The following is a 27,672-nucleotide window of genomic DNA, read 5'->3' as shown; positions in this document are numbered from 1 at the left end:
TAAGGCAGTAGAAGAATCTGACTCTTGGCTGGGAGAGCACACTCTAATTCCTGCAGTATCTCTAAATAACCTCATAAAGACCTCAACATTTAAATCTCAACAAAACCTTAACATTTTAAAAAGGGTATTTTACCCTGTACAGGCAATCTCAAACCAATGGATAACCTATCCCTCCAATGGTTTCCTAAAAACACCTGCCCTAAGTTTGAGGGCTCTAGAAACCCCTTCTTTCCTTCCTTCCTTCCTTCCTTCCTTCCTTCCTTCCTTCCTTCCTTCCTTCCTTCCTTCCTTCCTTCCTTCCTTCTTCCTTCTTCCTTCCTTCCTTCCTTCCTTCCTTCCTTCCTCCCTCCCTCCCTCCCTCCTCCCTCCCTCCCTCCCTCCCTCCCTCCCTCCTCCCTCCCTCCCTCCCTCCCTCCCTCCCTCCCTCCCTCCTCTCTTTTTTGCTGCTATTAGGAATTTTCCCTTCTCTCTTCACTATAGTAACACTATAGTAATCTGCTTCCAGTTTTCACCTGTAGCAGCTCTGTTTTTAACCAGGACTTTCCAAAGGGAATCTTTGTGATAAGAACAGCTTAGGAAATGTAGGAAGAAAGAGAAGACAATTTAGTCACTCCTATCACCATGGTTTCTACCTACAAGCTGGCAAAATCACCTCATTGGTCAACTCCAACCAGATTCAGTAAAGAATAGCATGAGCTCTTCTTCTCCACTTATCTATGGTTCTTTCTATGCAAAGATTTGCCTATCTTTTCTTGCTGGGTCAAAGTTAAAAGTCAGGGGACACAGGACCATGAGAAAGTCTGAATTGCATTCTTCCTTCCTTTCACGGGGAGGTTGCCATATTTTTTGATGCACTGGCCCAAGAACAATACAGACCTACTGGGGGCATATCTTCTTTGTACTCAAGGTGCAAAAAGAGAAGAAAGGAGGTGATCAAGAGAATGCTAATAACTGGGAATCATTCCCAGACTTTTAAGTATGGAAGGCCCTATAATGAAAGTTCTTCATATGAGCCATATTCATATCACCTCCAGATCCCCACCTACAACAAGAAAATCCCCATCCTCAGCCATAGTTCAGAACTAGAGGAATCCCCACCCTATAGCTCAGAAATTACCAGAATGGGTAGGAGGAAAAGAGGAGAGGAGTTCTGTGAGTGGCAGCCAAGACAGTGACAAAGTAGCACCTTCCCTTGGTAAGTCTAAAGTAGTTCACTGTTGTTTGTACTAGTAAATACATTTCATTTACACTTCAAATTATCAACTAACAAATAAATTTTGAGAATACACATTGGGAAATAACAACTCATTACATACTTTAAGCTATATAATTAAATCATAAGTTCTTTTTCTTCTTTTAGCACAGAAATAGTTTAAAAATAGTATCTTCTTTATCCTCAAGGTGCAGAAAGAGAAGAAAGGAGGCAATCAAGAAAATGCCGATGACTGAGTAAAACCCTGAGTAAAAGTTATAGAAATGAAGGATAATTCTAGAAAGTCCATTTTAAGGCTGTTTGTAAAGTCGGTAAGCACCTAGCTAGATAACATTCAGTTCTGATAGATTTGAAATAAAACTATAAAGGATGAAGTCATATATAACTTAGATGCTAATTTCTGTGCATTTTTCAAGATATTTACTTATGGCAGGATGTTATTTCTTTTAATATACTCCAGAAATTATGAAACAATAAAAGAAACATAATTAAAATACTGAACACAGAAATATGATTCTGTGCAATAAGCACAGAACCACTTATTATACCAGTCATTTCCTCCAAACTTCCATGAACATTTCCTTAAACACTAGGTTTTATTTTTTCTTAATGAAATGTCAATAATTCCTACTTTTCTACTCAAATTACAATTCACTCAAAGTTGTAGTTGTAACCCAGGTAAAGAAAATGCATTTTGAAAATCTAAGATTTTTTTTAATTAAACTGTGGTTTTACAGCGTTTATTTTTAATTTGCAGGTATTGACCCTGCAACAATTGAGTTAAATTACACCAAGATAAAGATAATCTCCAGGTGGGAAGAAATAAATGGGGATATGAGCTTTGTTTCCTGATTTCCTCTGTAGAGTACAGCCCAAGTTGTGACATGTAGATCATTTTTCCAAAAGGTTGATAAAGCTGAAATTCAATCCTAACACCAGCACCCTCAAGTTTAGATCAAGGGTTTGTTGAATTCCACCTGAACTTCCCTATCATAGGTAGGCATCTGATAAATAGGAAATGAATCTTCACCCCAAAAGACTTTATTCACAGACGTTTTATTGCAAACATGCACCTAAATATCTGGGATTCCAGATTCAAGTGCTCAACTGGCAAATTAAGAACTGAGACATAAACAGGAAAAATGAGAACAAAAGGGCATAGAAACCACGCGGTCTATTTGCCACCTCTGCCCTCAAGATAAGTAACCGCCAGTTCTCGCCATGCTCATCAAAAACAGCTCTATGAAGAATTTTGACACAAAAGGTAATAACACTTTTGAAAGGGGCCCAAGAGCACGGGCTTTAACCACTTTCACACATACGGGTAGGCCCACGAGGTAATGCTGCTACTAAAATAGCGGGATCACTCACCATATGAGGAAATTCCGTATGGCTGTCCCGGCTGTGGGTACGTGGCATATGCTGTAGCTTGTTGCATTCCTGTGGTAAACTGTGTTTGCCCATATGCAGCCATAGTTTGTGAGGAAGGAGTAGGGAGAATATGTGGGTATGGTCTGCTATTTGTCAGGAATGACAGAAAATAGAAAGCCCATGCATTAGATGGAAACATGCAAGGTAACTGATTAACAACCATATCACAAATTCAGTAAAGATTGTCTCCTAAGTATAACTTTCAAAAAGCACATATAAAATACTGAAATATTTCAGCGTTTCTACTAGGTGATGCACAAGGTCAATTAGTGTAAATATATTTAAGGCTCTATGAAACGTACTTTAGTTTCAACTAAGATATAACATGTGGGCACAAGACATGACTTGAAATAAGGCAAAAGACTACTCAGAAAAGCAACGTGGTGAGTAAGAGAAAATACATCTTACTTGGAAGGATATATCTGTGGTGGGGAAAACTGGTGAGTTGGTCTTGGGCTGAAGCTACTGCTCCCAATTGCTGGAAAAAAAATACACAAAAATCAAAAGCAAAATACAAAATATATGAAAAACACTGATACAGTTTGAATTACAGTCTGAGCTTATGAAATTATAGACACTGGACCCTTTTGGCCTACAGAAATGCAATTGTACATTTCAACCTAACAGAAATTTAAACTACATTATGGAAACTATAGGAAATGATTAAATGGTTTTAATTTGAAATTACCATTTAGAAAACATAGTTGCAATCTTCTTAAGTACTGATCAGCATGCTGAAGTGGTTTTTATGATAGCAAGATTTTAAAAGTACAAGGAGTCCTGGCTACTGTTTGGAAAGACTTGCTGCAAGAGGAGGGATGAAGCTGAACTTCAGAGCTGGGCAGGACTGGAAAGGTCATGGATCTATTGTGCTCAGCAGGAACACACACACCTGTATTATACACACAGACTGTATTACCAAGAAACACAGTCTAATCTCTCAGGTGAGTGGAAATAGGGCAGATCCTCATTTGCCTGCACTGATTTAGCAATGTTTTTAGTAAAAATGCATTCCTATAACTATCTTAAATTTCTCAAGTTACAAGCAAAGCCTGTTATTTGTTGTGCTAAAATGGGTGTTCCTGTGCCTTTTAGTTAAATACATTCAACTTCAGTGTTCAAGTAAAATAAATTGTTTTCCTGAAGTTGTTTAAGCGTTCAAGGAGAATTTCATTTCTTTTTAATCACATATACTTCATTCAATACATCTCTCCTCTCTCCTATCCAATGTTCTTTCAGGCTCACAGGAAAGAGGCAAAAACCCATTTTTGCTAAATAAAGGCCTTGCAATGGTAGTTCTCAGGTTCTTTATAAATGAGGACTAAGTACATATATAAATATATTGACACACTTTTATAAATATATACATATAAATTTACACATACATATATGTAGTACACATGCAACAAAAATACACTTACAATGTTTTAATTTTTGTTTTTACTCAAACTCTCCCTAACATCTACCTGGCTAAAATTTTCATATCCTTTGGGTACTATTATTATAAGACATAATGTGTTTATTTTCTTGTTCCACAAATAATCAATGTCTTTAAAGGTTATATACTTATTAACTGTATTAAAACCCTTCATGAGATTCCATCAATCAAGCTTTCATACATTTTTATGATGTCACATGAATACATTTATGCTTCTCCAGTTTAATTTTCCACCTGTGTTTGGGACAACAGTGGTAGAGCTGGACTAGAATCTCAGAATCTATGACCAAACCTTTCCTTGTAAAGCAAACAGGCCTAACCTAGTGACAATATTATAGACCTAGATTAGTACTTCTCTTGCCAGCTGCCAGACTTCAGCCATCTGGCTGTGAGTTTGGCAGAGACAGGCTCCATATTAAAAAGTGGGCAGGCCAACTCAGCTGGTGTCCCCTGTCTTTTGGCACATGTTGAGTCACTACTCTGCTCCAGACACTGAGTTAGATGTTGCAGATATAAACATGCAAAGCTAAGTTCTGTCTGTCACACATGGAGAGGCTACCATGCAAACAGCCAAGAGAGGATTAGTTAAATATTGCAATTTATAGAAGGGAAGGATTAAGAAGAGAATACTTGGACAACAAGACTACCACTTGCCCAGGTCCTCTGTGACTTCAACATTTTCAAGGCAAAGGGCAAGTAGGTTTTATCCAGCAGAGTTGCTGGAGGAGTAATAACCTGCCTTGGCAATGATAATTACAAATAAGTTTTAAAGGATCTGTTTGAGCCACTACTTTTCATTCTTTCAGGTATATACCTAGAAATAGAACTGCTGAATTACATGGTATTCTCCATTTAACACTTTTTCTTTTTAACAAAAGGTGGTATATATGTATAGTAGAGTATAATCCAAAAAATTTTTAAAAAGTCTAAAAAATAAAACAGTAACAACAGAACCAATGCAACCTGACGATAGAACAGTAATCCTTTTTATTCTTTTCTAGCTCTATCCCTGTAATTTTTCAAATTGTGGGAGAGCCCATTAAAAGATCATAAACTCAACTTAATAGGCTGCACCCAGAAATTTTTACAAACAGGATAACATAAAAGAAGATATCATGATTACTATGCAGGGTACAGTAAATGTGTGTGGTTTTGATTAAGATTATGTGCACAGGATATGTGTGTGCCCATTAAGAAAGAGATTTGGGAGGCTGCAGAGTATGAGAATTAAGCACAGGTTTTTGAATTAAAATTTACTTTCAGTCCATTCAAGTTCCACCTCTTCCATGTGGTCTAAATTATTTGATCCTTCTGAGTCTTGATATGTTTTCATGTAAAATGATGGCAATGATACTACCACTACCTCATAAGATTACTGTGAAGACTAAGTGAGATAATTGACACAAGTGAATAATACAATGTGTAATAAATATTTATTATCTCATATTTGCAGATTCCCACTATTTTCATCCCAAATTTGCCCTTTTTTCTGTTTTTTTTTTTTTTTTAAATTCTACTCAATGAACAACATCACTTTGTGTTCAGCAAGCTATTAGAAGGTGTATCCTCTGTCCCCATTTTAGGTATTGAAAAGACATGCAGTCTTCCCCTGCTATCCGAAAGTAGAATAGATTCATGTTTGGTGTGACTTGATAGAATATTTTGGAGGTCTGGGGACATTCAATAATTTTCCCATATAAATTAATCATAATAGCATTCCCAGATCAAAAAGTTAACCTACTGAATAGTGGGGAAAATCTGTAACACATGAAAGCAAATAAATAGGAAAATTGGTATTTGAACCCATATCTACCTGACTTTTTCCACCAAATTATATTATCTCTTGACCCCATACACAGAAACTAGAAACCTCCACATCATCTCAAGTTTCCCATCTATTTGGTGGCTCATAAGTCCAGAAGGTGTCGTTGTTCTGTCCTGCACACTCCATTCTTGCTCTTACCCTTGTTCAGGCCCTCTGTATATCTCAGGTGGGTTACTGCAATGGCCACCCAGCTCTCCTCCCTATGTACCCCCCTGCCCAGGGATGGTGACCCATCACCCTTCAACCCTCACTACTGCCACCACATTGATCTTTCTTACATGGAAACCTCTTCGCATTCATTTTCCAGCTTGTAATCTTTGAATTGCTCACACTAATCCCAGGATATACTGACGACATAAATTCCAAATTTCTTGGCTGAGCACACAAAGAGATTCAAGCTTCCACTCCCCAGGGTTTAATATTATGTAGCCTCCCTGGAGCTGCAGACTACCATACATACCAGCATTTTCATATCTGTCTCAGTTGTTCTTCAAACCAGACCCTTTTGCCTTATAATATTCCTCTTTTCTGTGCCTGATAAACATATTTCTATTGGGAATAAAATACCATTTTCTCCTTAGGATTATGACTTCTTTCTCTGTACTTCCTTGGGATATTACACATATTGACAATGCAGCACTCATCACATTCCATTTTGGTTAGTGTGCACAGCATGTAGATGTTAGTTTCTTCTGCTACTATGAGCTTCTGGGGTCAAGGACTTCCTCATTCTCTTCTGTTTCCCTGGCCCCTTTTAGGGTCTGTCATGTGGTAAGTCATCAATAAACACTTTTTCAATAAGAACGTGAGATCTAGGCCATAAGCAAAGTAGACTGTTAAGCCACATGTCTTGAAGGAGGGCTAAATTATTTTATATGTTATAATGTCATGTATAAACTTATATAATGAACCCAATTTAGCTCTTTGATAATAAAAAATGGAATTGAATAGTAATTCTTATGAAATTCCTGTGAATCAGAACTTCTGCCTGTCTGTCCACTGCCTGCCTATGTGCACCTAAAATTATTAATTTGTAATGTCATAGAATAAGGTGTAGCTTTTGGGCTTTCTATAAATCCAAATGCCTGAGATTTCTGCATGGCCTAAAGTAAAAACTTCCATTTATATCTACAACATTCTTTCCCTGAATTTCCTAAAAATACCTTCAGCTTTTTAAACAACAATCTAGACATTCAGATTAATTTTCACTGCATTGGTCCAGAATGTCCTGAAGCAAAAAGAATGCGCCCGGATCATTTATTAAGGTAAATGAAATGGTTATCTTACCATCAGTTAACTTCAAATTATATATGTCAGAACCTTGAGGATCCATGGATAACTAATACCTCTGTATCTGTTTTAGCACATTTGTTTCTTATTATTCCTTTCTTTCTCCTATTTCCAATATATAGGTTAAAGAAGCTCCCCAAATCTTGTTGTAAAAAGGGAGAGAAGAACCTAAGATAAATAATATTCAGAAGCTTCTAAACATACTGGGAGAGTCATTAGAAATCTCTGAATTAGCAAAGTCCACTCCCAACCCCCTCCACCCCCGAGGCTCCTATTTTATTAATGTCAACATCATCCCACCTGACAATCCAGGTCTAGTAAGTTTTGATTCCTCTTTCCCTCATACCCTTTTATCAAAGGTCCATTCAGCTCTCCCTTGAAAATAGAGCACGACAACTTTTCAATTCCTTTCACTCACCATTCTGTTCCAGTCACCAACATAGTGGCCACCAGAGAATGGCAGGTGGATACACCCCATAATCTCACCTTCATTTCCTCTCTCCTCCACTCCACGCTACTAATAAAACTCAGTCTTACTTATTCTGCTTCAGTGGCTCTTCTAAGAAAGGCTCAGGCCAAAACAGTCTTCTTTGTTCTGAATCAAGGAAACACTTGTGTACCTACTTCTCTGTGTCTTCTCCACATGCATCTCCCATATAGCATTTTTTACTCAAAACAAATGCTGCTCCCCTAAAAAATATACTAGATCACGGCATGACCCCCACTCCCCCTCATGGCTATGGCCATTTTTCTGCCCACACATTTAATTAACCCAAACTTATTCCTTTACTTCACTAAGATCTCTGTTCAGAGCTTCTCTCCCCTATGATTTCCACTATATTCTTTGACCTACTTTCATATTCTAACACCACCACCTATTTATCATATACTTCTTCCACAAAATGAAAGGTCCATGAGAGTAGGAACCTTGTCTACTTTTTCCTTCTATATTACCACTGCCTAGAATGTTGCCAGTAAATAGTAATTGTTAAATACATAACTGTGAAAAAATAAATCATACCCTGAAAGTTATATCTTTTATGAACAATTAAAATAATAAATAAACCATATTTGCCAAGCATAATACTTTTTCTTGTCCAGAAGCATTTCTGCTTCTATCTCCACTTTTCAAATATCAAAGTTGCATGATCAAAATCATCAACTGGCATTTTATCAAACAAATTAATAACATTCAAGTTTGGAAATGGCAGAAGCATCAGGAATTATTTTGTAATCTCTAAAAACGCCATATTTTCAATTCCAGTTGTACTTAACATCTAAATCATTAACATTACCTTTCACAAGTATATAGTCAATAAGCAGAAAATCACTATATTTCAAGAACATAATAAACAACCTTGTAATTTTTAACTCAAACACCTTGGATAACTAGTTCCTCTCTCCAGTCTCACCAGGTATCCTGGTAAGAGCCCTAGAAAAGACTGAGCTCACTGCCTATTTGATACTTTAAGATGGTGATGCTTGAAGAACAGAGGAGGGCTAGCTATTACCAAAGGCAGAATGTCTCCATTTCTTCCTGTCCTTGCTCTCTACTTTCTCAAGTCACCCTGAATGGTTGAGACGTAAATCATGGAGAGGAAGTAGAAGTAGTGGCCACAGAGTTAAATAACACTTTGGAGTAAGATGCTGAAGGACTGCTTTCTCAATCCTCAGCTTTCTCTTATAAGCCTGAAGCCCCATTTTCAGTAACTCCAGTGATTGACCAATAGATAGATGATGACTGAAAGACAAGATAGATACATACATAGAGAGAGAGACAGAAGAGCAGGAGGAAGAGAGAAGGCAAGGAGGAAGAGAAGAGAAAAAGACACGAAGGTATAACAAGGAGGATGATAAAAGAAGAACGAAGCATAAAGAACAATAATAAAGGTCCATTCAGACGTGGTATTCTGTGCTTTCTATGCCTTGACCCAATTCCCCAACTCACTTGATCTTTTCCTTCTCTGTCCATTAGCCTATGGAATCAACCTGTAGAAAATAAGATCCTCTATAACTTCAGTCTCTTCAACAAACTATCCCTCTACCTTCAATTAAGCTCTCTCTGAGCCCCTTACTTCTCCAGCATATCATTTTAAAGTAGAGGCTGCTCATACTCTGACATTCTAGATATCAAAAAGATCTCAGAATCTGCCTCTCATTGCTGCTTCTTCCACAACCATTGATTTTCTATTCTCCCATAAGACCCTTCCTTCTCTGAGCTTCATGACAACCCTAATACTTCCACGAATGACCCATCTCCTAAATATGGTCTTGCATTATCCAAAGCTTTGGTATTTGACTGTGATCCCTGACAACTCTCAAAATTATTTGGGTTATATATCTAATGCTTTCTCATTGTCTATGAGCTTGCTCCGGTCTCCTACTTCAACAATAACCTCAAGACCACATCCTGGACTTTTTCTAACCTATTACATAGTCTCAAACCACAACAGCATTGACTGAGTCATTTGTTTACTTAAGAAGCATTTACTGACCATTGCCCATGTGCTTAATCCATGATGGCCACTGGGAACATAAGTGTGAACAAGACAAACAGATTTTCTGTTTCACAGAGCTACAGGAGGAAAGACAACAAGGAAAGACAACGAAAATTAATTTTAACAGTAATAATGAAGGCTGAGGGAAGGAAGTACAGAGAACCAACTATAGAACCATGTGGTGGAGGCCAGAATTTTCATTCCTTTATTTCCATCACACCTGTTCCCCTCAATAAGAGACACATTTTTATCTTCTCTCAATTGATTTTCTCTTACTTTCATTTTCTACCTGTTCTGAATACATGAATAATTATTTTAAACCATCCTTTAACTGGGAACTTCAATTTTCTTCCCTCCATGTTCTTCCTGTTTATCCTTGAAAATTCCCAAGCCTAGATCAAGATGGGCTGCTAATCCTTCCAGAGAAAAATAATTCTATACTAAAGTCTTGGTGTTCATAAAGCCATGCCTTTGTCTGGACCTTCAGCTCTTATCTATTCTCCTTTTAGTTTCTAAGCAGCATCATGCTTCCCCATTCCTTGTGGCATTTACTTCAATCTTCTCTATTTTTTCAAGCCCATATGCCTGTCATTACTTTAATTCTGAGTCACTTCCAAGGAAAATGTTGAAGTTAGCAATCACTTATTCTTGTATTCATTAATCAGTCTGGCAAATATCAGTGTGTCTAATATGTGTCAGGTACTGTTTTAGGTGTCAGGAATATAAGTGAACAAAGAAAGACAAACCTCAAGCATATATTTTGGTGAGGGTGAGAGACCAACAGAAACCTAAAACATAAGTAAACAACCTGGCTTGCAAAGGCCCAATGTGTTTTTGCGGGGAAGGCAAGGTTTAGCTTGTTAGAGAGATTAGCAATGAGAGTTTGGCAACACTGAGTGGGGATCAGGATGTGCCTCACTGGGAGGGTAAGATTTGAGCACAGACTTGAATAGGTGATGAGGGACTCAGGCAAGCTTGCAGGTAAGTGTTTCAGGCAGAGGGGCTACTACACAAAGGTACCGACTGGGGCAAGTTTGACAACGTGGGAAAAATAGGAGGAAGCAAGGAAAACAGGCAACAAGGTCCGGTGGACCTTGCAGGCTATAAACCTGGTTTTTACTCAGATGTGAGCAGAGCCACTGAAAACTGTGAACAGGGGAATCAGGCAGGATTTCCTTCAATGTACTTCCTCTTCCCCTACGCCAATCTTATCAGCATTACTTTCCATGCCATGTTCCCCAATGTTTCTGCGAAAAAGTTATTCCTTTTGTAGGCTAATCCATCTCTGGGATTAAGCCACTGCTGTCCTACCAGGGACCTCCTTTCATAGATTATCCTTCTATTTTGCCTATACTTTTTACCTCTGACTCTATAAAGTTGGTAGCAAAAACCACCAGACCTAATGCCATCCTCAACTCTGTATTACTCTTTTTAGTGTATTACACCCTTCTCTTCTTCACCCTTGATCATGTATGTGCCTGAAAGACAGTTTTCTCTTCCCTGTCTTCCCTTCTTCATTAAATCATCCTTCCATTCAGTAAGCTTTATAAGCACACACTATCTACTGGAAACTATGTTGAAGACATAGAAACAGGGCATGTGGTTCAATGGAGACAACTGGAAGTAAAGCCTACTAGTCCAGCTGAAACTGCTTAGGGTAAATCCATTAACGCTTCTAATTTTTAATTTTTTTTATTTTGACACAATTTGGCACTTGACAAAATAATTGCAAGAATAGTAGAAAACCTTCTGCAATATCCTTCACCCAAATTCTCTAAAAACTAACATTTTATTAAATTAGCTTTATCCTCTGTTCTCTTTCTCTCTGGGTGTACATGCGTATTTGATTTCCTTTTAACTGCAGATCAGGTGTCCCTACACTAAAATTCCTTAAAAATAAGGAATTCTTTTGCCATAGTACAGTTATAATAGCAGGAAAAACAGTGATGCAATACCATTACTCATAGGTATTTTAAAAAAATGTGTATTACTTGGAAGAATGATTTTTAACTTACATTTTAGAATAATACCTTTAAAAGTATAAATATTGCATATGTACATTGTAAAAATATTTGGGGAAAAAGCAAAGAAAGAAAACTTAAATTATTTATATTCCACCATCCAGACAGAGCTACCATTAATTTATTTACACACACACACACACACACACATGCATGTTTTTTAATGAAAGCAAAAACTGTGATTATGGTAACATACTGTTTTTAATCTGCCTTTTACTTAATATATTTTACATTTTCTAATGTCATTGTTTTTAAATCTACATATATTTGGATAGCTGTACGTGAATTAATCATGTAAACAAGTACTTCCTTGAAATTCTTGCCTGTTTTCACTTCCCATTCAACACTGTCTTGTTTTCATTTTATACTCTGAGCATCTCTTATATATTGATTTTTCATGTCTTTAATGTTATATCCCACAAGCTTTAACTGCCCGTACACTTTCAAAATTTCTATTCCAGATTTTTCCTGAGTTTTGATATCTTTGGGTAGATGTAGTCTCACAATCTAACATGCCCAAAACTAAATCTACCATTTTTCTCAACCATACTCCCCTCACATTCCCTCACTCTTAACTTCTCTATACCTTACCTGCCTCCTATAATCATTCATCAGTGATGATAATAAATTTTACTTCATAAATACATCTTTTTTTTTTTTTTTTTGGTGGGACCCTCGCTGGCGGCCGGGGAACGAACCGAACCGGCACTGCAGAGGCTGCGGGCCTCGCAGCCCAGCGCTCAACCACTGAGCCACCAGTGGAGGCCCCTTCATAAATACATCTTAATCCATCACCTTTATACACCCTTTATACATCAGGCATAACCTGATGTCAGATTTTTAATAATTCTTGCCAAAAGTAATGCCAAAAATCAATGACTGGTCTATCAATTAGTTCACCAGTGTCTCTCATCCTGCTACAAATTTGACTCTGTATCATGAATATGATCACGCAATCCCCTTCCTCTGATGCCTCCTACTGCACGCAGGATAAAATAAAAAGCCACACATAACATACATGCCTCTTTGTAGCCTGATCCTTACTTCTTCTCCAGCATGCCTTCACAGCTCATACAATACACATCAAGAATGCTGAACCATTAACAGTTTCTCCAAGTTCTGAGTCTCTGTGCCTTGGTCTCCTCCCATGGAGTGCTTCATCTGCCCACCTTCCCTTTCCTCAGTTCTATATGTGCTTTGTTACTACTCATATCTAAAGGCAGAGTGCAGGCATATGCCTCAGAAATCAGCTTGGTCACCCCACCCAATCCCATCTATTTTGGGTCCCTTCCTGGATATTCTTGTGCTCCCTGGGTTTCATTCTCTCATTATCAAACTATTCTGGTCTGGTCACTAATTCACCCCATTAAACCCCAAACCAAGTTCATTCTCATACAGCAATAAGCCCATGATAGCACCAAGCATATTGCTTGGCATAAGGCAAATTGTAATGAAAGTCTTATGAAAGAACGAATGGGTATAATAATCCTTGTGATTTTCTTATTGCTTCCAACTGGTATTATTAATCTAAAAGTTGTTTATTTGCATTATTTTAATTGTGGCATGTATTAAATAATCCTGAGAATTGGGTTAAATCAATCACAAATTTATGAAAGCACAGGCTATACGCGAGAGATTTTTTTAAACATAGAAGATGACATGAAAAGGGTCAAAAGTTTAAGAATTACTTCCGATACAAGTAATTTTTAATATATATAGTCCAAGTTGGCAAACACATAATCACATCTTCACAGTTTCTTTATTATCACAGTCACTTTCTTATTAGTAACTTAATTATCATAGATGTGAAATTGGATATTTTGTTTGTTAGAGGCAAATTTTATTAATATGAAAGATATTAAAAAGTAACATAAGGGGTTAATGATTTACCAAGTCTGGTTAATTTAGATTTACAGTTGACATGGCAATTTAATAGCTTGGTAAGTCTGCTCAGGAGCTGTCAGAAGCCAAATTTTGCCTACCAAGATTTGCATTATTAGAAAAATCATATAAATTAAGGGGACAGGGAGTCAATAAACAAAACTTAGAAGGAGAACAAAATCACTTTGATTTTATTTCCTTTATAAAAATACCAACATTTTCAGCAAAAACTTCATGAAACTGAATAAAAACATAAGAATTGCATATATGTGCTATATATTCTCTATCTTATATAATATATACTTAAACATACATGAATGTTCACACACATAAACATATACAAATGCATATGCACATATAAACACACACATATGTAAACTAGGAAAAATGTTTTGGAATTAATGTGAAAATCTCATATTTATTCCTTACCTGAACCTGAGAAATTGTCTAAAGACCCGTCTGCTGTTGTTGAAACTATTTCACTGCTGCTCATTGGCTCTGTTTTAACTATAAAAATAAACAACATATATCATATATCTAAAAACTATTTGTAAAGCCATGGTAGAGAAGAAATAACATTCAAAATAGTTAAAAATATATCACTTAAAATCAACCTTTATTCATATTTGAAAAAAATTGGATTAATATTCCTAATGGAATCTTTTAAAATATATTTACTTTTTTTTGCCCTAAGGGAATAATCTATTTGACAAGTTACCCTTTCAAATAAACACTTTAAAGTAGTTAAGCTCACTCTTACTTATTAGATTGCTTATTAAAAAATAATTTATCTCTCAAAATTTACATCATATGAAGTTATTTCCCTGAACTTGCAGTCATTTGCTCAAAAAGAGTCAAAGGAAAGAATAAAAAGACTTGAAGAATGGGACATAACACCAGCAGGTTTTCACAATGCTCAGGGTCAGGTGTTGGCAGGGGTGACACACATATACTTTCTTGACTAACCACCACAGCTGAAAAACAGTTCTCAGCCTTATGAATTATTATCACCACCCAGCCATATGTAGCTGCCAATTCATCAGTGTCTGATGTACATTTAGTACCCAAAACACACCAAATATAAATAAAGCAAGAAGAAAATTTTTCATTTAAAATAATACTGATAAACAATTATAAACCAGAGACATCCTGCAGGGGAGGAAGAGGGGGAGGGATCAGAGGGAGGGAGGAAGGAGCACTGTGGTGATGGTGCACAGGTGTACTGGTAAAGGAAATTCTATGGGACTACACCAGAGACAGGGAGGGGGTCGGGGGAGGGGACAGCAAATGCTGTTTAAAAATGAACAATGATGTAAAATATATACAAAGAAAAAAAAGAAAACTGATAGCAGACAGTTTGTGGAAAACAGATGATCTTTGGCAAATTCCCTTTGGGATGTAAAATAAAAACATCCAGATTCATATCCTAGATTTATCAAAGCAACCCACTCTAATATGGTGATGACTTATTGAGCCCCTAACAAACAGCTAAGTTAGACTACCACAGAACACTCACCTCATCCCCTAGTTTTAGATTTCTTTTTCTAAATGAGGAGATAGTTTCTAAGTTAAATAATAATGCTGCCAGGGAAGTGCCATCTTCAGAGTTTGCCTAGCCCACTTTGTTGAAGTCATTCACCCCCCATTAACAGGTTTTTAGTAAAAGAACAGTAACATTTTAGAAGTTACCTAAAAATCAACAATGTGCTTTCCAAAATGTATGTTCTAACAAGGTAATATTTGGGGAGCCTTCTCGTACAAAGTGAACACATTCTGAAATGGGAAAGGATGATGGATAAAAAGCCAACTTTTTCTTTTGACATTGCCAATATCTTACAAAACTCACGGAAAGGAAAATTTCACCCTCCTAGGCTTTTGAATATTTTACTAACACATAATGATTAGATTTTAAATAGGAATTACAAATAGTTGCAGTCACTTTCAAAAAGTTAATTATTTAGACCATTTCTAAACAAAGTTGGAAAAAATCAAACATCAAGTCTAACAGGGAATCACTCCAACTGACTGTTTTAATGTAGACCAAACAATAGCATAACTGAGTTTTCACTTTTCACTAGTTGTTTTGGGTTAGAAGCCTTAGTTGATGCTAATAAATTCTGACATCAGATTCTATTTCCCTTCTCTCTTCATGCCTCCAGAAAATCTAATGATCTTGCTCTTCAAAAACCATTAGGCCGTCATTGCTTTAGTGGAGTAGATATACCACTTATTCCTGTTTCCTACTCAGTCGTTCATCTCTCTCTCACCTCCTTAAAAAGAACTCATATGCAATCCTGTGCACCTACAGCCATAGCTCTATTTCTCTCTGTAATAGACAGATTACCACTGGGGTTCGAAACTCAGGATAAATACTACATGCTGAACCAAAGGCCAAGGGGAATAAGTCACGTAAAATGCCTACTATGTGTCACATTCTTTATAGACATTATGATTAATCCTTTAAGCAATTTTATAAACAAATCTCAGAACACAATGCACAAACTCACTAGTTAAGTATTATCTTCATCTATCACACGCAAATAAATTAAAACCAGAAGGCTTAGGAATTTGCCCAAAGTCACACAGTAAGTGGCAGAAATGGGATTTTAATTTTGGATGCTTTTGACTCCAAGACTTGAAGAAATGTCAGTAAGAGGCACTCCCCAATAATTAAACAGACACTAAAACCGAGCTGGGCAACTGAGGCACAGTGCTACATACTGGATAAGGGTGGGAAGCAAAATCCCCACAGCCCTTGCCCTTGTATGATGTTAATACTTCCAGCCTGGTGAACCCCTTGGAAGATCTCAAGTGGAAGTTCCACATCCACCTGTCTGTGAAAGACAGTGAACAAGAAATTTTTCCACAGTTGAGATATTACTTACTTCTAATATCACAGTAGCAGGTCTTTGCCAATTATAAATCTATGATTCTGTAGATTAGATGGTAAAATTACTGCATGAAAAGCTTAACTATAAAACCACTCCTACATGTGTATTCCCAAAACTTACCCAGCTATTCTTCATATGACTACCTTAATCAAATGTGGCTCTCACTCCCAAGAGACACATTCAGCTATACTTGGAATTCCATTAAAACTGGGCAAAAAGAATAGGAAGGGACGGAAGAAGATACTTTTCTTTTGCACATTGCTTTTTTGCCATTGTTCAAATATACCTGTCTATACACTGAAAAATAAAGACTCCATTTTCTGAATGAGCCCAATTTTTTAAAAGGCTCACTGTTGAAGAGAAGAGGATATACATAAAGTAACTATCAGGACATTCATGATTTTATCACATTCTGTAATTGAATACTTTGATCACCAGGGATCTAAAGAGACTGGTGATTTATTGTGATGTAAAATAGTTTCTGAATGAAAGCCAAATGAACAAAGACCACTTTTGGCTTTGTTGTTGCCAAGCATACACTCACCAGAAAGTTAAAAAGACAAGGGTAATTCCTGGCCACCAAAATTTTACGCATCCTCATTAGGGCTATCACATTTGTAAATATGTCGTAGGTAATAGAACAGAACACCTCTCCTAGGCTTTAAATTAAAAAACACCACATACTGAAATTTTTTAAGCTATAGAGATTTAAGGCACTGTCACATCTGAGAACAATTATCCCATCTAAGCTACCTATCTAAAAAGAAAAATCTATGAATGATCTGCACTGCTGTAAATAAATGTAAAATTCTTTGGCTCTACCATATTTTTTTTCATTATGTAACATCAGCCCACTAGAAAAGAGAAAATTCTATTCTCTCTTGTCCCCACTCAAGAATTTTTTCTTAACAATTACAAGTTTCTAATTGTCTATCTGTTAATTAATTATATGGTTATGCTTTTAAAATATTCAGAATATTTTCATTTGTCTCTTTAATCTCCCAATTCCTTTACTTGGCCATATAGGTTAGGCCCCTGCATAGGGTGACTTGCTAATCTCCAAGGTGCCACAAACTTCTATTCATAAATGCATGAGCTTTGGTTTGGAGTCAGAGAAATTAGTTCCCTATTATAAAACCTGAAACTTTAGTTGATGTCTTCAATCTTATCTCATCTACAACTTTTTAAAATCCCTACATTACAGGAATGCAATAAGGATTCACAAAAATTAATGTCAAGTACCTGATATAAAATAGGAGCTGAAACTATATTTATTATCGTCATGAGTAGCGGCAGTATTCTATTTCTTCCACACTGAATACACATCTCCTGGGAAATAGTCCCAGAGAGCTATAATGAAGAAAGAGTTAATAGCATCAGCTTTGGAATTATCAATTAAATTTCAATCTAATTTTGCTACTAAGAGAAGAAACCCTAACAAGTCGCTCAACTTCTGGGTGCCTTAGCTTCCTCATCTAGAAGTAGAAATGATATACTCATGAGAGATTTTAAAAAAGGTAAATACTTACAAATCATTCAGCACTATGCAAGGTCCAGAGACCAGGCTGTTATAGTGCCCCTATCATTACAGTGTCATTTTAATTATGACAAATTAAAGTGTTTCTTATGGTACAAAGTCTATCATAAATTTCACGTTGAAGTTAAGCTTACCCTTTGAAAAACAAATTAGAAGAATCTAAATTTAAGTGCTGGTCTAAAATCCTCCATGAGGCCATTGCCTCAGGAGAGCCAAAATCAAATCAAGATAATGTGCATGTAACTCAAGAAGGCAGGACTACATCATGATTATATTAAGAAAACTTATACCTTGGTCATTACAATCAGTGTCTAGTCTTTCTAAAGGAACAGGCTAGCAGGAAAAGGATGATGTGCAAGGCAATTGTGAGTGAGGATTCCAGGAGAAAATGTGGGTATCTCTCTATAGCACTTCTTAAGGTGTATAATGAAAGTGGCCCATGGAAAAGAGAAACCTGTCTTCCTTCACCAAAGATCATAATTTTAGGTGGAGAAGGATACATCAGACCATTGAAGCAGTTGACATCAGCAATGAAGCCATCAAGCCATAATTCTGAGCTCAACAAGCAACTATTTACACCTTAAATCTTGTCATCACATAAATAATCTCCACATCCGAGATAGATCAAAGGAAACAAGTATTCAAACCATTTCATCAGTTATATTTCCCACAAATTAAGAGGTCAGTTAAAGAAAGTTGACCCCAAAAGTACAGCTCTATCTGGACTAATTTATGAAAAATTCACCCAGCACTGCACAAGAAGGCACCAATCTGAGGGAGCAGTAGACCTTCACAAGCAGTATCTAAGCTGATCTCATACCTTCTCTTCAACTTGTAATAGTAAAGGTTGTCTTTGATTGGCACATTCTTGGTCTTCCTGTATTTTGTTTCTTTACAAAGGTTCAAGGACCTCAAAAATTCAGTTTACCATCCCTTTACTGCTCTTTATGATTGCTTCTGTTTCGGTGAGATTCATAATCGATTCACTTTGGTTATTAAATGGGTTAGTACACCACTGCTCAGAACTGTATTATCTGCAAAAATTCACATTATACCATTTCATTTCATTTTGGCTGGACTAGTTCTTAATGCTCATTAGAAATCCTATCTTTTTTTAATAATATTTTATTCATTTATGCATACAAGAACTGAGGTACAGGCCTGTGGTGTGAGAGGTGAGAGGATTCACCAGAGACAGAGTGGGGAACAGAACAGGCCGAATGACTGAAATGCAATGCTTAGGGTAGCAGAGGGTGAGTCAGGAGAGGTCTGCTGTGCCATGTGGGTAGCTCCCTGGCCAGGGATCAAACTCATGCTGCAGTGGCTGAGGATAGCTTCATAGGTTGTGTCTTATCCCCCTGCACCACCAAGGAGTCCCCTGTCTTTCTAAATGCCCCTCCACTCTCCACTTGAGCTTCACTAACCCATTCTGAAGCCTAGAGATCCCACCCTGGAACCCTGTATTGTCTCTTCTTTCTAAGCATCTTTTCTGTCAAGCTCTGATCCCAGGATTGTCATTTCCTTGCTATTCTATACCAAAATTGCATGCCATGCAGGTCCATTGAAATGTATCATTTCTATATTCTTTTGAGTCATTCTGTTGTTTGACAATCTGCTTTTCTATTTCTTGTGCCTGAATCAGTTTCCAGTGAGTTTTTTCCACTTTCCTCAAGCCTCCAAACAACACCTCTTTTTCCATCTTCACTATATGCCTTCCATCAACTAATTTATAATGAATGATGTTACACACAAACCTTCAGTTATCTTCCAGAAACCTTTCCCAGGTTCCCACTGATTAGTCTCAGGTATAACTTTACAACTTTATTCACAATACCATGTCCATAACTCCTTTGAAGTAATACTTATTTAGTTATTTGGTCTCTAAACATCCTCAATCATTCTATCTCAAGAGGCTTCTTCCATTCTAACTACAGAAAAAAGACAGGTCTCCACTAATTTTTAAATTCTGCTCCAACCTTAAATACCTGTGTCCCTTCTCTCATCACCAAGTACCCTAAAAATTTGCCATTACATCCTTATCATCCATTCTTTTTTTAATCTTTGTATCATCCCTCTAAATACACTATTTTACTACAAGATCTTTCCCAATGGCCCAATTCAAACTTTCTCAAGTGCCTCTTCCTCTGAACTTCTCTCATTATTGATCAACACAACACCAGAATGCTTTCCTTTTTCTCCTTCTATGTGTCTTTTTCTCTGGATTTCCTTCCTTTACCTACTCTATGGTTCTATAACTCCACTTCCTTCTTAGCTGCCTGAACTCTCTCTCACAATCATTTATTTTCTTGCTACAATTTTTAAAACTCACCTCCATGTGTACAACTTCAAAATATCTATCAACATGCTCATCCTTTCCCCACATCAGAGTTCTATAACGTCCTTGCCTGACTCAGGGTCTAATGCAACCTGCCCAAACAAAAATCATCTAATCCCTCTGTAGTAGTCACGTTAGTTACTCATTTTAGTCAAGAAGGTTTCCTTTTCACCCATTTCTCCAGGTTCCTCTTTCCTTATTCCATATTGCCAAATCTGTAATTTCAACCACTTGAATCTTGAATCTTTCACAACCATCTTTATACTACTTTCATAGCCACTATGCTAATAACCTTATAAATTTTCTCTTGTAAAACATGGCAAATTGGTTTTTCAGTCTCTGCTTTATGCAGAGATAGTTATCTTTCTATAACCTAGATTTGAGGAGTCTCCTGGCTCTGAGGTTTTCAGCAGGCTCTCCATTTCGTCCTGAATTAAGTTACCATTCCTTATTCATGTTTTTAAGATAGTCTATATTCTAATATGACACTTATTTTTGCTTTACTCCCACTTCTTCTATACATTTTTTACTATATTTGCATTTTCTGTATTTTGCATATTTGTGTAACTAGTAACTTACAAGAATATAAGAGTTTTACAAATAGACAATCATATCAAATCTCCTAATGTTTCCAAATGATCCTATTACTCCCTTTTATAAGGAACCAGATGCCCACACATTTAGTTGACTTTTTTTTTAAAGATTTATTTATTTATACAAGCACTGGGTACAGCCAGAAGTGTGGGAGGGTGAGAGAATTCACCAGAGCCAGAGCGGGGAACAGAACAGGCAGACAGACGAAGTACACTGCTGAGGGGAGGAGCGGGCGGCAGGAGAGGTCTGCGCGCCATGTGGGACCCCCCGCCCAGAGGCCGGGGATCGAACCGGCACTGCAGAGGCTGTGGGCAGCTTTGCAACCCAGTGCTCAACCGCTGAGCTACTGGGGAGGCGCTTAGTTGACATTTCAACCAAAATGGTCTATCAAGATATTTAATGCTTTCTCAAATCTATAGTATTTCCCTTTCACATTAAATGTTTTACAAAATTTCTACCTAACTAAATCCCACATGTCCTTCAAAGTTCTACCCGCTATGGTAAGTCTTTACTGATCCACTACTACTTTTCCTTGAGCTACAAAATCTTTTCAAACTTCCTTTGGAACATATCCTATACATTTTACATTTTATAGTCTTATCCATTTTAACATATTATACATTTCTTTATGGAAGTAATTATATCTTGTTACATATATCCCTACAGAACTTGGCTTGATGCTTGACACAGAATTGAACTCAACATTCATTTTGAGGACATGGATGAAGTAAAATGTACAATAGACTTAAAAAACCAGATTTATAATAGACTACTTAACACTAGGCATATGGCAATAAAGGCAATTTTAAATATGCTATATGCTCAAACATAAGATGCTATTTTATTCATCCCAAATTACCACTATGTGCAGGTTCATTTTAAGACCTTAGTTACAGGGCATGTGGCCATTATGTTAATTTTAACAAAGTTTTCTTTGGAGAAGATACGTTAGCCTAAAGTCATATCACTCATTGGAATTTTTCATATTTAGAGAGGACCCTACCTGAATCAGTAAAAGGAGAGATAACTAAATTATAGATTAATAACTTGTGGACAATTCCACTTTTCCTTTCCTTTGCAAGTCTAATTTTTGCCACAATAATTCTGGTTCCTAACACAGAAAATCTGGGCAGATTAGATGAGCCTCTCTACTGCTGCTCATCTCTCCCCCAATCCAATCTATCCTCGAAATTGCTGCCAGATTAATAGCTAAAACACTTTCACTGTATCAATCGCTTGCTCAGAATATTCAGTGATTTCTCTACTGCTCCAGGATGAAGTGCAAATTCTTAGCCTTGTATTCAGGGTCCTCTACAGTTTGCCTGAAGCTGATTCTTCCAACCTTATCTATCAATTTATTCTTCAGCTAAACTGGTCCTCTCACTGACTCCCAGACTATCCTACCTTTGTTCATATTGGTCCCTCATTTAGAATGCATTCCATCTCTTCTCAACCTATTCAAATTCTACCCATTTCCCAACACTCAGCTCAGATTCCATCTCCTTCTTGAAGACTGGCCAGACCTCAGCAAGCTGAAGAGCTCTTTTTTCCCCCCTAAACTCTGAGAGCACTTTGTTTGGATCAGTGACTTCTAACCTCCTTAAGAATGAAGCCCTCTTTCTAACACCAAAGTATTTCAGAACCCAGATGATAACCTATTTTTAATCTGTTGATTGAGAAAGCACATAATGACAAAAATTTACTGTGAAATTTCAGACAAGAGGATATGTATTTTAATAAACATAACAGAAATTCTATATGTGAAAAAGTGTTAAATATGAACTGGACTGTTAATTTTCACAAGGTTCAGAAAAAGACTGGTACAAAAACAACTTGTTCACCTTTTGGTACTAACCTGGCAATTCATGGGGATCTCTAGGCCACATACTAAAAACCCTTCCCTGCATTATTCAATTGACGTATTAAGACCATTTGATTTTTGCCCAGTTTTCAAAAAAGTTTTATCTCCCACAAAAAAAAAAGTGTTAAAAACTTATTTGTATTTGTGCTAGAATCTGGCTGTGCTAATTTTACATAGTAAAAATGGAATGGTTCTTTCCTTAAACTCATTAAGAATTCTGGATTTTTTTACCAATATTTTATTATAAAAAATTTTCATATAGAAAGGTTGATAGAATTATAGTAAAAAGCCATAATAAACCTATCACTGGATTTCATAATTAACATTTTACTATATGCACTATTTTTACTTTGCTATATATAGGATGTTCAAATTCATCTTAATTTTCATACATTCCAAAATAAGTTGAAGACTTAATACAGTATTCATATAATTAACTAGAGTTCATATTGTTTATGGTCTTTTATAAAAAACTTTTTTTTAAGATTTAATTTATACAAGAACCAGGGTATAGGCCAGATGTGTGGGAGGGTAAGAGAATTCAACAGAGACAGAGCGGGGAACAGAACAGGCAGACTGACTGAAATATACTGCTGAGGGGAGCAGCGGGAGAGATAGGAGAGGTCTGCCACGCCATGTGGGTTGCTCCGTAGCTGGTGGGGATCGAACTGGCACTGCAGAGGCTGCGGACACCTTCACAGTGCTGCACTCAACCGCCTGCGCCACCAGGGAGGCCAGGTCCTTTTCTATTTTAAGTAAAATGTACATATAATGAAATACACAATTCTTAAGTGTGCCCTTTGATGACTTTTAATAGTCACCTACATTTAGTTTCCAAAGTAGAATCTAAATACTTTTAGTTTGTTCTAACAGAAACATGGCACAACAGTATGAAAAGATTCCACCAATTTTAAGAATTCAGCTAGCAACATCACATTCTTAATTTCTGGCACTAGCAATATTTAAGAATTTCAGAATGGAAGAGCAGTAATTTTAAATGTAGCTATGCTTACTGAGCACTTACTAAGGCCAGGGATAGGTGCTAAGCACTTTATTTTTTTAAAGATTCATTTATGCACAGAAGAACTGGGGTACAGGCCAGAGGTGTGGGGGGTGACAGGATTCACCAGAGACAGAATGGGGAACAGAACAGGTGGATTAACCAAAATACACTGCTGAGGGGAGCTGCAGTGGGTGAGTCAGGAGAGGTCTGCTGTACCATCTGGGTCACCCACCTGCCAGGGGATCGAACTGGTGCTGCAATGGCTGCAGATAGCTTCGTAGTGCTCCATCTTAACTCCTTGTGCCACCAGGGAGACCCTTGTGCTAAGCACTTTATAAGTAATCGCACACCTGCTCCTCATGGAAATTTTATGAGATATTTATTAAAATTGTCACATTTCAAAGATGAGGAAATTATAGCTTAAAGATGCTTCTAAACCTGCCAAATAGTCACATAGGTAGTTTCAAATTCCTTTGATTATCCTATGTTTTATGAAACCACTGAAAAGTTGAAGATTTTTCCATTAGGATTTTATCATTTTTGTTTTAAAGATTTATTTATTTATATATTTATACAAGCACTGGGTACAGTCAGAAGCATAGGAGGGTGAGAGAATTCACCAGAGCCAGAGCGGGGAACAGAACAGCCAGACTTACAAAATACACTGCTGAGGGGAGCAGCGGACAGCAGGAGAGGTCCGTGCGCCATGTGGGACCCTCACCCAGCGGCTGGGGATCGAACCGGCGCTGCAGAGGCTGCGGGCAGCTTCACAACCCAGCACTCAATCGCTGCGCCACTGGGGAGGCCCCAGGATTTTATCATTCTTAATCATTCCTCTGATGAAGATCTGAACAATCAGTAAACAGTATAGCAATAGGAAAGTCTCAGAATACCGGGACATTGAATAAAAGTGTATCAGTATATGTTGCAAATTAGTGGATGGTAAAATAAACTAGTGTATGAAGATTGGAAGCAGATGAGCTGGCTCAGACTCAGAACCTCAATCATATCAATATGGAAAAATGATTTACTTGCCTAAAATGTAATCAGCCTACCAAATTTACATCTCAGATCCTACCCTTTTCCCTTTCTTTACCAATTCACAGGAGCACCAAGATATTAACCCTACCCACATTTTGTATTAATGAGCAAGCACTTATTATCTCAAGACTCAGATACCTGCAAAGATTCTTAAGTGATGTGAGAGATCTTAAAGGAGGAGGGGATATCCCTTCTTCCTATGGAATCACCACAGTTGCCAGTTCCTAGTGAATATAATTTTTCTTAAAATACATTTATTATTATTTAATAATAGCTGCTCTCTTTTAGCATGTAGTAGATGCTTGCAACTGTACGTAGTATTTTAGATAGATTGTCTTAACACTGATAAAAGTGCAATCTTCATTTTACAACCAAGAAAGCAGAGGATCAAGGAAAATGATAACATCAACCAAAACAACAGCCATCAATGGATAGTATGCATTCCATAATGTTGTGTTTTACCACTTGCTGAACCATCCTTAAACCCTGACAGGTATATACTATTACCACCTTCATTTTACAGACCAGAAATCAGAGACAGAGAGCAATTAAGTAATTATTCAATATCATACTACCTGACTGGTAAGTGGCAGAGCTGGAAGCCTAGCTTGAGACACCCCTCTCCCCTGTCCAAGCTCCTGCTTCACTACCTTTCAAAATCCACAAGTTAGATAGTGAATAGCTAGTCTGACTATAAATACATGTTTTCATCATCATGCAATACTGCTTTCTTTATATTTAACATTATTCTTTCTCTACTTTCCTTAAGATAACTATGAGACATAAATCTGTCCTGAAAAATATATATGTAAGTACATGAATTCATTACAAAATATCATTACTTCTCCCTGGAGTCTTTTCTTACTACCCTTTGAATGCCTTTGCAAAATACTACCTTGTATTTTAAAATACAATCTTGCCAAACATTTGTCCCTACATTATCCAGATTCCTAAGTTTTCCTTTTTGCTTTATTTTTGGTTGAGTTTGCTATATAAATGTACCTGCATGCATTCATAGGCATATATGTAAAAGTAAATATGCTATGAAAATATAACTAACATTATGTAAAGAATAAAAGAAATGTACTTCCCTCCCCAAAAAATAATTAAAAAATACAAATGCAGTCACATCACTTTCCTATTTACAAGCCATTAAGTTGCAGGATTGAATGCAAATTCTTAAATTTCATCATCTGCTTTAGGTCTTAGGTCCACCTCTGTGCATGCTAGCATGTACCCTCCACACACAGAATACTCACAGAATTAGGGATGTCTTTGCTATTGCTCCTTTCTGGCTTGTCACCCAGTGTTTTTCTACCTCTCTTTCGACTGAGTTTAAATGCTACCAGTATGCAAAAATCATCTTCCATTCTCAATCACCTCAGACATAATTAGATGTCCCTTCTCTGCACAATATAACCCTTATCAGAAAGTATGGTGGTCATCTGATTATAATAGAATTGCAAATCATTTTAGACTAGGAACTCTTGGCAAGAATGGTATTTGATAAATTTCTAAACACAATCACTCAATAATATTTCTTGGAGGAATTAATGCAATGGTGGATATTCAATATTAATATTCTTGTGTGTTACGTATGTGTGAATGCATGCTTTTCATGACAGTGTTTGAGATTTTTTTTACATCCTAAAATATTTACCTCCAATCATGATTCCTTAACATCTTGCAAAGGTTAAAATATACTGACTGCCTGATCTTTATATCATTAAATTGTTTCTTGCACTATGTGGAAGTTGCTTCATCATTACTAAATACTATTAAGTCCAACAGTTGAAGTTTCCATTTATGAAACAGAGCATAAGCATGGGTAAAATGTAAGTCTGTTAATATAGAGCAATTACAAAAGCAGCTTCAATATTGACTGTAGAGTCTTTGGATGGATGACCTTGGATACTATATAAATTGGTCTGTGAAATCATCATTGTCAAAATTTGAAATAGACTTTAGATATTTATTGAAGCTGTTAATACTTTGTAAATAAAAGTAATTATTCTCTTCTCTTATAATCATTCACCTGCATTATTTGCTTAGTAATATGGGACATTCATTCAACAAGTATTTGTTGACAGCTTAGTCACTACCAAATCTTCTGCTAGATGCTGAGGGCTCAACAATGAATGATCCGTCACTGCCTTTAAAGAACTGAGAAACTCTACTAAAGGAAACACTTCTATAAATGGGTGTTGCTCTTTTATCGTTGAGTCACAAGAAATAAATATTTCTTAAAGCAGATAAAATTTCAGTAAGAGCCAAACGTTTTGGCTAATCAACCAAATAGTACTACTAGAGTCCATGTTTTAGAGTGTGAGGAATGTGGGTTTTGAATTCAAGCAAGTGTGACATTGAATCTCTTGTCCAACATAGTTAATATGCTCTGTAAACATAAATAGCTACTGAAATCCTTTAAAATGAAGTACACACTATGGTAACATTGCCTGAAGGGGGGAATTGGACATTGAAACAATGATGTAAACCAATATTAACTCAATGAAGAATTTTAAAATGTAAAATGAAGTGCATAAAAGTTACCTTAAAGGATCATTTTGAGTAGAAAATAAGGTATGAGGTTATTAAAATATGCTGGATAAGTAGTAAGGATTCAGTCAATGTAGTTTATATACCTTATTTTGCTAAAAAAATATTTTCACTCAAGATTCTCTTTATCAGGAGTAGATGCAAAGATATAATTGGTAAGCATTTTAGATTTTGATTCACTTTACCTAAGAAAAATATTTCCAATTTATATAACAGGACATAGCTAAACATGTCACTTTGGAATGTGTTCAATAATT

At 36.6% G+C, this 27,672-nt stretch overlaps 1 protein-coding gene across 1 annotated transcript in view; it reads right to left on the bottom strand.

Moving 5' to 3' along the window:
• EYA1 (EYA transcriptional coactivator and phosphatase 1) overlaps positions 1 to 27,672 on the bottom strand; it is a 302,855-nt gene that overhangs the window by 108,913 nt on the left and 166,270 nt on the right. The window contains exons 5-7 of the mRNA XM_054691910.1: positions 14,027 to 14,104; positions 3,053 to 3,122; positions 2,585 to 2,730 (exon numbers count right to left, since the gene is read on the bottom strand). Coding sequence (XP_054547885.1) covers positions 2,585 to 2,730; positions 3,053 to 3,122; positions 14,027 to 14,104 — 294 coding nt within the window. The remainder of the gene's footprint in view (positions 1 to 2,584; positions 2,731 to 3,052; positions 3,123 to 14,026; positions 14,105 to 27,672) is intronic.

Source organism: Talpa occidentalis, unplaced genomic scaffold (genome assembly GCF_014898055.3).
Source record: "Talpa occidentalis isolate TD23 unplaced genomic scaffold, MPIMG_talOcc4v2.1, whole genome shotgun sequence".
In the NCBI taxonomy this organism is placed as follows: domain Eukaryota; kingdom Metazoa; phylum Chordata; class Mammalia; order Eulipotyphla; family Talpidae; genus Talpa; species Talpa occidentalis.
The sequence above is the reverse complement of the archived record's forward strand: the minus strand, read 5'-3'. Positions and strand labels throughout refer to the sequence as shown.